Here is a 12,619-nt window from a genome sequence, read left to right as displayed (position 1 = left end):
ACCAGGGAGTAGCCATATTTGAAATCAGACAGGTGGCAGCACTATGCCTCCACTGGGTTTTGGAGCAGGTCCTCAATCATCAGCTGGGGAACACGAGAATCAAGACCCAACCCCTGGGCAAAGAGGCCATGAGAGGCTAGGCAAATTAAAGGCTGTAGTTCAAAGAAGGGCTACATTTCTAGGGGGAAAACTGAGGTTGTAAAAATCAAAATGGCTCTGGAGTCATAAAAACCTTTGTTGAATTTCATTTTCTCCACTTTCCAAACCTCAGTTTCCTCATATGAAAATGGGACTAATGATAGTATTTATTGAAAGGGCTGCTGTAGGATAAATATGTAAAGTCTAGCATATAGTTAGCGCTTATCAAATGTTTTTATTGCAAATTAAAATGAATGAATAAAATGTAAGTTAAATAAGTTTTTAAGTAATATCACTTTTGAAGCCTTTAAAATTCATTATATACTAAGAGCATTTTCTCAAAATATTTTTAAGAAAATACTTATTTTTAAGAAAATATTTAAGAAAATATCTCATTTAAGAAAAGCACTGTATCTACTATGTTTTTCAAAGATGACCAGGAATGATATGACTTAGTTGGAAATGACTTGTAAAGTAAGAATAACATAATATGATTTATTATAATTCTCATCATTCTATCAGTAATATGATTATAACAAATATACTTATTTTCAGAGTTTACTTTCAAATAAAAGGATGACTTTACTATAAATGTTTGAAATCAGTTTTTTATAATATAAATTCATTAATCCAGTCAGAATTACAATTTAATATTTGTTAGAAATGTTTGCATAAATCTTTTTCCTCGCCCCACACTATTTTCTTTTTAATATTCAGTTATCTAAAACTTAAGAGGAGTGGGCTCCGCCCAATGGGGGTGTCTGTTGCTCTGATCTTCTAGTTATGATCCAGGGAATTGGGAGTGATGTTATCTGTGACAATAAAAAAAACTTCTCTTGGTGAGTGGAAGACCTATATATAAAAGTCACATTTAAGGGTCTACAGTCCAATTCATCAGCTTTCTCAAGTTTACTCAACTTTCAGAAAGCATCAGCTGCTAATACACCTGAAAGACCTTGTCCTAAGACATTGTGTGGTGAGTAATTTTTATTTTTCTCTTTTAAATTTCATGAGAATTTTTCTTAATGATCAAGCTATTATTTAATGTATATCATTTTCTACAAATACCATGCTGTTTGTTCAAGGTAAAATGTTAAGGGAGGGTTTGAATTATGTTTAATATAAAGTGTCATAATAAAAAATAAATTTCTGCTACTAAAATACTCTTAAATCATTTATTTTTGTGATTAGAGTTTTTTGAGATGCCTTGCTTTTTCTACACTCATCTGAAATTACACAAAAATAATTAAAATTTGGCATGATAGGCTTTAAGGGCATCTTATTGAAATTTTAAAATAAAACAGACTAAAGAGGAATGAATAATTGATTTAATCAATGTGAATTTATTAAGTTGAGCTAAAATTCAATTTCTCCTTCAGAATACCCTTATCTAGATTGTTTCATGACTCCTAAACAGCTCTATCTGTATACTACTATACTTGGAGAAACTCAGTTTTACTGCTGAATGTTCAGTCCCTTTACATAAAGTCTTTTCTAATTTTCTATTCTGAAAACTGTACATGAATTTTAAGGGTGTTTTACAACTGATTTTTACCTTTTTCATGACATTTCTTGTAAGAAGTTTGACTCTATTAAGAGCAAAGAAGCAAAGTACAGATGTCTGAAGTCATTAGGTGAATATGACAAACCTGGAGTTAGACACCAATGCCCCTCTTCTCTAGCTACAGCGCCTTGTTTTTTAAACATAAACCAAAATTGGAGAATATGCATTTGTTGCCCCATCAATGACTTTATATTTCACAGTGAACATAAATATAGTAGATTATAATGTTTCTTATTATACTTCTAAAGTATGCTGTTTTCCTTGAAAATATGAGTACATAGCCACTCTATATGTTTGTGAAAATGGAGAATATTAAGCATGAAGGAAAAGCACTTCTATAATAATAGACTTTGCAAGTATTGAAATACAGAGTAAGATAAGACTTTACTATTAGGCTTTGCAATTATTGAAATACAGAGTAAGATAAGACTTTACTATTTGAGATGAAAAGCTTTATGAGCAAAGGAGGAAAGTGCTAAAATTTATACTCAAACAAGATTGTTAATAAGCTGAAGAAATAATATAGACAAGCATTTAATATGAAGCTAAAGCTCTAAATCCATATAACAAGTAATTAATTAGGTGATTTTTAAAAACTTTGACATACTCTTTTTAATGGTGGGAGAAGTGTGCATTAATTCAGCAAAAATCTCTAAATCAGAACTGATTAATTTGGTATTTATGGTTATTATTGCAGTGAAATGAAGTGCCTAATGAAAAAGAAATTTGCTAAGTAAATAAACAGTGTTAATGAATTACCTAATTAAGAGAATTAGCCACTTTCAAGCAAATTATAAGCATTTAGTCATAACTAACATAAAATGTGGGAGGAAATTATAAAAAGTAAGCTTTTCCTTCCTCATATGGCTTAAAATTCACATATTAAAACTTGCACAGGAACTCGCAAAAAGATACCTAAGTAAAACTAATCTAATTTCTAAGTCAAAGCATGTGTATGTATAATATATACTAATATATCTGTAAAATAAAGGGGGTGATTCCAAAAGTCTCCCATGAAAACCAATCCAGTTAGCTACTGTGCATAGTGGTATAGTTATAAATGTAAACTACTAAATTTAATTGTATAGTTTGGAATAGTAAAACTATTTTAAAATACCTGCATTTTGCTTTTCCTTTTTAGTGAAGATGATGTCTGCAAAAGACATGGCTAAAGTAATGATCGTCATGTTTGCCATCTGTTTGTTTGCCAAATCAGATGGGAAACCTATTAAGTGAGTACTGAGTCCTGTTCTGCACGGGGAGGGCATGGAAATTGGACGTTTCAGGCTGGCTTTATGATTGGAAGAAGGGAGCTCATGGAGTAGTCCTCTCTGTTTCTGTTTCCTACAGGAAGAGATCTGTGAGTGAAATACAGCTGATGCATAACCTGGGTAAACATCTGAACTCGATGGAAAGGGTGGAATGGCTGCGGAAGAAGCTGCAGGATGTGCATAATTTTGTTGCCCTCGGAACTTCTCTAGCTCACAGAGATGGTGGCTCCCCGAGACCTCGAAAAAAGGAGGACAATGCTCCAGTTGAGAGCCATCAAAAAAGTCTTGGAGAAGCAGACAAAGCTGACGTGGATGTATTAATTAAAGCGAAATCCCAATGAAAACAGACCTATCAGAGCACTGCCCTAGACAGCATAGGGCAGTGATATTACATGCTGCTAATGTTTTCAAGTTCTATTAAGATTACCAAGTGCCAATGTTTCTAATATTACCAAAATTCATTGCTAGCCATGATAGCTATAATTTTAATTGATTATTTTGATTCTACTTTTATTCAGTTAGGAGCTGTTTCAATTATTCTGTTTCTATTGTTTATTCTACTTAAATTATGTTATTGCATAATTTATAAAAGAATAAAATGGCATTCTTTGACCTCTCTCCCATCTTACAATGCAAAATAAAAATTTAATGATCATTATTCTAAATAAATGAAATTAAGTGTTTCTCACTTGTTATAAGACTGTCTTTTGGGTTATGAGTAACACTAGTATGTTTAAATTGATCGTGACTAGGAAGAACAATGCAAAACCTTTTTTTCCCAGTTTTGTTGAGAAATAACTGACATGCATCACTGTGTAAGTTTAAGGCATACAGCGTGATGGTTTGATATATTGTGAAATTATCACAATAGGCTCAGCTAACATCCATCATCAAAATGGTTTTTTTTTAAAGATTTTTTTATTGGGGAATTGCGGGGAGGGTAATAGCGTTGGGGAATTGGGGAAGGGGAACAGGCAGGTAGACAAATTGCTGTTTTGTTCTTCAGTCTAGTTGTAGAGGATGTCGCTTCACTGGCCCATGTTGGTATTATCATTGCGCTCTTCCCAGGTGAGGCAATTGGTCACCGTCATTGGTTGGCTGCTCACAGCGGCTCCTGGTAACTCACACCAGCTACCAGCCGCTCACGCCGGCTGCCAGCCACTCAAGTAGCTCACGACAGCCCACTGCAGCCCCGCTGCAGCCTACGCTGATGCCGGCAACTCACAGCAGCCCAGCTCCAGGTCGAGCTGTTGTTCACCATCTTAGCTGTAGAGGGCAAGCATCACTGGCCCTCAATGTGGGATCTGAACCACAGCCCTGCTGCTCAGAGCTGGTGTTCCCAAGCGAGCTCTTAACCAGCTGAGCCACTCGGCCAGCCCTCAAAATGTTTTTTTTTAATCATGTATTTCATATTTTGAATTCCGTCCTTTTAATATTACCAAAAGACTAGGTGGCCAAATTTTACAGCAGCTAAATACTACTATCCTCTTCATTGCAGGAAAGGGAATGAAATGATCAGCAAGGAAAGTGGTCTGAAACTTGAATGTAAAAGCATTTGTCTATACACAAACCCACTGATCATATTTCTAGTCTGAGCTCCATATTGCAAGGAACAGAATTTATGTATTTTTTTAGAATGTAACTTCATTCCTCATTTGGTAAATATCTACCTAGTGTCCATTATTTGTCATGTACTGTATTAGGCACTGGGCATATACTGGTAAGCAAAATGGACATAGCTCCTGTCTTCCCCGGGGCCTACAGTTTAGTAGGGAAGACAGACAGTAATTCATTATTAACTTTGATAAGCGCTATGAAAGAAAAGTACAGGATACCTCAGGAATGTAAAATACAGAACCCGGACATATTTAAATCAATGCTGTCCAATAGCATTTTCTGAGATGATGGACATGTTCTATATTCTATGCACCCCAAAACAGTCACCACATGTGCGTTTAAAATGTGTCTTGTGGCACTGAGAGCTAGACAAGGTCCCATCCCTGGCCTCAAAGAGTTCATGCTCTAATGAGGAAGACAGAGTAGTAAACTCTGGTTTTCTGGCCCTGTTCATTTTGAATTCTTTGCATATTCTAACACAGATTCCTCGTTGGTTTTAAATGTCACAAATATTTTCTCCCAGTGTATTTACTGACTCTTTGCTTAATTTTGATGGATGCAGATACATCAATTTTTCATCGTATTGTTTGTATTTTGGGAGTCTTATTAAAGAAGTCTTTCCCCAAACCTAGGCCACAAAGTTACCTCTTACATCTGCTTTAGAGTTTTACCTTTCACTTTTAGGCATATATTCTTCTGGAACCTAATTTCGTGTATGACAAAATGTTATGTTTGAACTTGACTATTATTTTTTTTCATATGGACAGTGTGCCAAATACCATCTATCCAACAATTCTTTATTTATCCATAGTTTTGTAGATAACATTTAAAAAATCATTTCTTAAGTTCCTATGTAAGCATAGGTTTATTATTTCATTTTTAGAGAGTGAAAAATCGCTTTATTGTGCCCTTTGAATCAACTTTTAGCCTATTAAAGGTCAGTCTCAGATGGGGGCCCACAAGTCAACCTTCCTTGACTTTCCCTCCATCTTTTGACTTAATCCTTAGACACTGTGTCCCTCTAAATGTCTCCAGCCTTATAATTCTCCCCATGTGGACCATACACCTTTCTTCCTAAATCCTCAGGGACTGAGCCTGAGAATATTCAACCAGGCTCTGCAGAACTCTACAGAAATAAGTTCTTGGTTCCATCTTGAAGCAGCAGTTCATGGAGGTGGCCCCCAGGAAACACACTAAAGCAGCGGTTCTCAACCTTTCACAGGGGTCGCCTAAGACCATTGGAAAACACATATTTTCGATGCTCTTAGGAACCGAGACACTACTCCTCTATTCGTCTCCAGGCCCACATGCAGATACGCCCACATATGAGTACCCGGGGACCCCTGTGAAAGGGTCGTTTGACCCCCAAAGGGGTTGCGACCCACAGGTTGAGAACCGCTGATAGGGAAATAATTCCTATTTGACAGACCTCCTTAACTAACTTGGACTATGGAATTACCTCCCTTGATCTTGGCTTATAGAAGAAAAATTTGATAAGATTGGTGAAATTTTTGTTGTTTTGCCTGCGAATTTCTTTTTTTTTAATATTTCTCCATGAGATTACCTGTAATACAAAAGTCCTGTTTAGATTGCTCTTACTTAGAAATCTTCAAAGATTTTTGGCAATTTCCAATTTAGCAGAATGTTGGCAATAATAACTTGGTGTACTATGACTATAACCTCTCTTCCCTTTAGGTCTCTGATATCTAAGGACACTTAGATGAGGAAGAGGATGTTTACTGTCCTATATTGTGCGTGCTGGACATCTCCTTAGCATAAACATTGGTTTGGAAAACATTTTGGTTATCACACGTGGGAGCCTGGGAGTTTTTTCACTCCCGAACTAAACAAGGATTAAAAGTTGTTCAACAAAGTTCTTTCCGCAAACTCTGCTTTCATAAGAAATTACTCAAACCAGGTCCCAAATTACTCAAAACAGGTCCTCTTCCTCTTTGCTTCCTCTGCTTGCAAAGCCCCTCCCACTCTTCTAAAAACTGGGGAACTCTTGCTCATCCTTCAAGATTCAGCTCAAATGTCACTCTCTGGTGGAGGCTTCCTCAACCTGACAGGCAGAGCCGGTTATTCCTTTCTGTTCCCACAGCTCACTGCAAGCAACTCGGCTTTTATCACAGTATACGGGATTATGTTTTGGGGTGGGTCTCGCCCCCCACCCCACCCCATCCGCCCATGCCGTGTGAACTTCGAGGGCGGAGACCATGTCTTGTATTTCTTCCGGTTTGTATAGTCCAGCATGTGGCACAGGTAGGCTCAGTCAAGTTGAATGAAACTATTACTTGGCGACTTCCTGCCCACAGGGAGCAATACCCCATCCAGGTTACGCTCGACGTTCAACAGGCGGCCCAACTTCATGAGTTTCAGCCGGCACGCCAGTTCCCGCCAACCCAGCGTTTGAAAACAAACAGCTTGTGGAGGTTACTAATAGACGGTGTCCCTCCCAACGACCGCCTTTCAGGAACTCCGGTCGTTTAATACCCGCCAGCGGAGGGGCTAAGAGCGATTTCGGGGTTTGCCCAGTTGAGGGAAACGCTTTCCCTGAGCAAACTCAGGGTCCCAGAGGTCTTTCTTCAACTCGGGGCTGGAAGACGCTGTCCGCTTTTTTCTAACGGTGATAGGAAATCGAAGAAAAAAGACGTGGGATTCATAGGTATGGGGGGTATAACTCTGGTCGCAGCCACTCAGGCTCGGGACTCGCTGTGGATCGCCAGCTGAAGTCTATGAGGACCCACGCACGCCTTCCACTGTGCGGCGCCAGCCCCCAGGCTGAACGCCCACCGAAGGCTGCAGCTCCCACAACTGCCCTCGCCTTCAGCGCCCCGCCCACCCCTGGGCGGTGAGCCACAATTCTCGCGAGAGCGCAGCTAGCCTCGCCTCTTCGGACTGCGGGCTCTCGCGAGAAGAGGCTTAGGAGCCGGCCTGCAACTTGCCGGGCGGCTCTGGTAGCCGCGGCGGTCTGAAAAGCCGTCTCCCGAGACGCCTACGGAAGGATCCAGTGGTGGAGGAAGCGGAGGTGTCGCTAGCCCCGGCCTTCTCCTAGGCCCTCAGTGGACGCTGAAGGGGGACTACAGGTTCGAGGGTGATTGGACGTAGCTGGGGAACTCGGTGGGGGCAGCGGCGGAGGCTGGGCTTGGAGGGGGCCAAGGAGGAAAGGGGAGGAGGCCGAATCCGGGCTTGAGAGCTGGGCTGCTGTGCCGGTGGTCTGGGCATCTCGGACCCTGCTAGGGGACCGTGGGTGGGGTTCTGGGCCCCGGCTGCTGGCATCCAGGTCGGAGAGGCAGGGATGGGACTTGGGTTCGGGGGTGCTGTTTTTGGGTTGGGAGTCTCGAGGCCTTTCCCCAAGAGTGAAGGTGATACCCTAATCCCTCCTTCCCTGGGCAGAGTAAACCCGTGACCCGCCCCTTTTCTATCATCCCTGGGCTAACGCAGCGACGTCCTGAGGAGGGCGCATCACAATAGGGGATAAGGTAGCAGGTAGACTCCCTTTTGGTGAGTTGGAGTGAGACCCTCATAATGTGCTGCGTGGTTTTATGCTGTGACAGGATCGCGTCTGGTAAACCTTCGTTATCTCAAAGCTTGCACAGAGAAGCTTATTTTTTTTGTTCTTCAGATGCAAGTTTTACTAACACCCTTTATCTTGGAGAATGGGGTGTGGGGAGGTGAGGCATCAGTTAGTCATTTGTTAATGTGGAGGCACTGTGACCATCCCTGGTCCTCCCAGATTTCGTGCTTCTCTTTTCTCCTCAGCATTTTGAGTCCATGATGAAAAGACACTAATCCAGACATGCTAAAGACAGAGCCTCACCTGTTTGTCACTTTGTGCACTTAGCATATAAAACTTATTTAAATTTTTTATCCTTAAGAGTCTTTATGCTTCTTATTTAAATGAACAGTCAATGAAGCAGCATGGTATATTGACTTTAGTTGGACAATAGAGTACACTGCCCCCCTCCCCAACTATACAAATATGATCAAAATTTAGATAGGAAGTTAGGGATACATATTAAACGAAATAGACTGTAGAAATTGAAATAAGAGATATATAATAGAGAGTGCAACCATAGGGCCAAAAAATTTTTCTGTACTGGAGATCCCATTCCGGACTGAAGTCCAATTATTGAAATTGAGGACTGCAGTTGTCATTTGAATACAAAGCAGAAAGCGGTAGAAAATACTTGGGAAAGGATTTGATGGTGGATTAAGACTGTTAAAAAAGTGTGTGAGGAGAATTATTTTTGAAGGTGTGAATGTGTTTCATAAATTTCCTAACATTTCTCAGAATTGATGACCTAGCTGCTATTGTTAGACATAAAGGGAAAGTGGCAAGGGAGGTTCTAAATCCTTAAGAGGATCCATGGATTAACATAGTGTTCAATCAGGAAAGTTTTCAGTGTCTCAAAAATGTTTTAGAATTCTTTCACCTTTTTCCCCTCTCTCCCCAAAGAAACTTTCATATGGGCTTTTTACCTTCTGTATGTCACCCTTCCACCAGTCTGAATTTTTTTCTTTCTCACCCTTTCTTCTAAGCCTTAGGACTTTTTTTTATTAATTATGAAGGTGCAAACTGCTGTAGTCTATGGTTTTTTACATTTAGATGACTTGGTGAAGTGTGGAAGTCATCTGGAAATTATTTCTGTACCTGTCAAAGAACTAGTTTACAAATAGCACACTCACATGCCTTCAGGTAGTAGGCACATGAAAATGAAAATGAGTGAAATGTACTAGAGTTTATGCCTCATTTGAGAGGGACATCCACCAGTTCTCAGGTCTGCCTGATTAGTGCCCTCCATGAATATGGGCCCAGTCTCCAGCTTTCTCGAGAGAACACAGAAAATCTACACTTTTGCTTGCAGCCTCTTGATTTTTAAAATTATTGACAACGAATTAAAACAACTAAAAATAACTTCATATGACCCAACCAAACCAAAACCTATCAGCAGTTGTAACCTGCTCTCCAGTTTAGGACCTCTGTTATAGGGGAGAATTAAAAGGTTTACAACCGGGGGGGGAAAAAAAAAGAGTTAAAGCAAGTATGCTAATGAGTTTTGAATTTCAAACCTAGGACTTGAGAAAAATGTCAAGTCTAATTGAAAACCGTAGATACGTTTAATAGCCAAGTTTAATAGCCTTTAAATTCAGTAGGGCAAATTGAACTGATAACTTATTAACATTTTAACTTGAAATAACTGAAGAAAAAAACTTCTCTGTATTTATGGCTTAACTCGGTTCTGAGCAAAGCTAATTTATGTTGTAAGGAAATTGACTTATTGAGAAGTCCTTTATTGTACTTGCAATTCATATGTAAAATTAAATCCAGGAGACCTGTGCAACTCAGCTCTGGTTTTGAATGTTTAATGTTTGCTATACCCTCATCCCACATTGTCTTCCCAGTCATTAAATTTTACTGGAAGCAATATTAATTCCTTGGATTTTATTCCCTGGCTCTTGGGGGAAGGATCATTGGGATGGAAAAAAAAATGGGATGGGGAGAATGTGATGTGAAACAGGCACTTGTGTGCTTTTCTCACATTGTCCATTAAAAGATTACTAGTTTTTCTTGTAAGAACAGTAGGTACTTGGATAGATTAAACACAGTGCCTTATATGTAGTAGAGCTTAATGATATTTGTAGAATTGAACCCTGGTGGATTAAACCACATTTATCTATTAGTGTGAAGTACTTTAATCACATAATCTAATTCATACTTACTTAGACTGTGGGGAATGGGAGTTTAGAGGTCAGACCTAAGAAAGAAGTGGACCCTAGGCACATAAAGGGCAAGGTGAGAGTTTTTTATAGAAAGGGTGAGAGAGAAGGCTAGGGAGGGAGTTTTGAAAAGGAGGATAAAATGGTTCATTACACTTTTGTCTGCTGTTCAGTTTTACCAAGACCTCTGCCTTTTACGACTAACTTGATCATAACTCATGCAAAGACTACATAGAATATTGGTTTTTAATCAGGACTACTTTGGGAGTTTTCAGACTCGATTTTTTTCTTTTAGTCCAGTCTTTTCAGGTCAAGCTAGTCTATCGCTTCATCCATTCCCTGACTTTCTGGTATAGGAAGTGAAACAGGAAGAGATTATGTTTGTGAGGTGTTCCTGCTTGAGAATTTAGAAAACATTCTGAAGAATCTGTTGTATATTTGGAGATTATGTTGTTGAGGGGGGAGCCATCATTTTCCTGTTCCCGTGTTTCTACCATGACTTGTAAATTAGGAAGTTCTTTCTTATAAGTAACTTTCCGCCTTTTTTCTACCCCCCTCAGATGCCTTCCCAAGGGAGGATTTAGTTAGGCTGGGAGAAGGAATTGAGTATGCTTTTGCTCAGTGACCTTCTAGTTCTATTTTTGGAGCTCCCAATTCTTTGGATATACATCCTCTACTCCTCTGTATGGTAGATTTATTTTAGCAGGCCGGACTCTGTGAGGGAAAAGAAACTGGAACATCTACAGTTCCGAATAAGACTAATTTACAATTGAACTTTAATAGGAAGCTTTTTTGGTCACTGGTTTCAGTTATATTTTTATCTTCATCTGCCTGAGTCCTTTATTATTTTGTTTCTTTGTTGGTTATGAACCCACAGTAAGGGACAAAGAGGTAGTTGTAGATGGTCATTAATGGAGGGAGAATTACTTAAAATTATTCTTTTTTGGATAGACTGTTTATTAGGGTTCAAACTAATGTTGCATTTCCCCTACTTTGGCTTGCTCTGATTTACTTTAGCATCCTTGAAACTGAGATGTACTTTGCTAAGCAGGTAGCAATTTAGAACTCAGAGGAAAGCTGTCAGAATTCAAAGAGATGCTCTCTGGGAGAGGATTAAGAAGTTGGTGAATGTTAGTCGTAGACAGTGGGAATACAGTGGGCTGAGTACAATGGTCCCCTCTTATCCACAGGGAATATGTTCCAAGACTCCAGTGGATGCCTGAAACCACAGGCAGTACTGAACCCCCTGGCACACACAGACGTTTTCTGTTCGTGTCTTCCACCCACAAATTCAATGCATTTTCAGTCTTCACTAAGCACTTACCATGTGCTGTGGCTGTAATTTGCAGTGCGAGGTGCAACAGCAAAACTAACAAGAATTTCTTTTTCCTTTTACAATTTCGCAGATAGATTCATTCTTACCATAGAGCTTAGCAATCTAAGCATACAGTATTTTTCTTAATAAGTTGAGAATGTTCACCTTTTCAAATTTAAAGGAAGCATTTTCCGCCTTCTCTTTGACATTTCCGAGTTGCAGCATCACTACTCTTGCACTTTGTGGCCACTATTAAGTAAAATGAAGGTGACTTGAACACAAGCACTGTGAAACTGCTACAGTGATCTGATAACCAAGAAGGCTATTAACTGACTGGTGGGTAGGTAGCGTATACAGTGCAGATATGCTGGACAAAGGGATGATTTACATCCCAGGCAAGATGCATGAAGCAGGATGGTGAGAGATTTCATCATGCTATTCAGAATGGTGTGCAATTTAAAACTTAAGAATAGTTTATTTCTGGAGTTTCCCATTTAATATTTCAGACTAGGAGTTGATCTCAGGTAAATGAAACCGTGAAAGTGAAACCGTGGATAAGGGGGCACGACTGTACTTGAAATAGTAGGAACTTTAACATAAGAGAGGAAAGATTTTATGTAAAATATGTGATCTTATGTCACAGTAGATTTCTGAAGATTAGTAAGATGCTAAAAGATATCTTTGCCAATAAAAGCATCTTTACCTTTAATAGTTTGATTATATTTTTCTGTTAAATAATGTAAGATATCTGATAACATCATGTTTTTGTTTTTGTAGTTGAAATGAATGATCTATCAGTATTTTTGGTCACAAACTAAAATGAACATTTAGTATTTTTTGGTGTGAGAGTCTTGTCATAGTGAATTACTGAAATACTACTTATTAGAAATTGAATAACACTTTTCCAAGTTCATTTTAAATTGCAGTCATACTTTTCTGCTTGGAATACCTTATTTGGGATAATTTAGATCTGGTTTAAAGCCAACTTTTAGC

At 39.1% G+C, this 12,619-nt stretch overlaps 2 protein-coding genes across 7 annotated transcripts in view; both read left to right on the top strand.

Annotated features, from left to right (window-relative positions):
• The first annotated feature begins 906 nt into the window (after positions 1-906).
• On the top strand, positions 907-3,366 carry PTH (parathyroid hormone). Its single transcript, XM_019652830.1, has 3 exons — positions 907-966; positions 2,834-2,934; positions 3,053-3,366. The coding sequence occupies exons 1-3, from the start codon at positions 922-924 to the stop codon at positions 3,312-3,314; spliced, it is 408 nt and encodes a 135-aa protein (XP_019508375.1). The 5' UTR covers positions 907-921; the 3' UTR covers positions 3,315-3,366.
• Positions 3,367-7,505: 4,139 nt separating this feature from the next.
• The window catches only part of BTBD10 (BTB domain containing 10), a 69,766-nt gene continuing 64,652 nt past the window's right edge, over positions 7,506-12,619 (top strand). For all 6 annotated transcript variants that reach the window (XM_019652844.1, XM_019652842.1, XM_019652843.1 and 3 more), the window contains exon 1: positions 7,506-7,676. The gene's annotated coding sequence lies outside the window, so the exon portion shown is untranslated. The remainder of the gene's footprint in view (positions 7,677-12,619) is intronic.

The sequence above is a fragment of the Hipposideros armiger genome, unplaced genomic scaffold (assembly GCF_001890085.2).
Source record: "Hipposideros armiger isolate ML-2016 unplaced genomic scaffold, ASM189008v1 scaffold_188, whole genome shotgun sequence".
Classification (NCBI taxonomy): Eukaryota; Metazoa; Chordata; class Mammalia; order Chiroptera; family Hipposideridae; genus Hipposideros; species Hipposideros armiger.
The sequence above is the reverse complement of the archived record's forward strand: the minus strand, read 5'-3'. Positions and strand labels throughout refer to the sequence as shown.

Excerpts from the sequence above, each read along its gene's own strand:
- PTH (XM_019652830.1), top strand. The coding sequence starts at position 922 with ATGATCCAGGGAATTGGGAGTGATGTTATCTGTGACAATAAAAAA. Across the intron at positions 967-2,833 it reads TTATCTGTGACAATAAAAAA|TCCTTTTTAGTGAAGATGAT; the intron begins AACTTCTCTTGG and ends GCATTTTGCTTT. Across the intron at positions 2,935-3,052 it reads TCAGATGGGAAACCTATTAA|GAAGAGATCTGTGAGTGAAA; the intron begins GTGAGTACTGAG and ends TGTTTCCTACAG.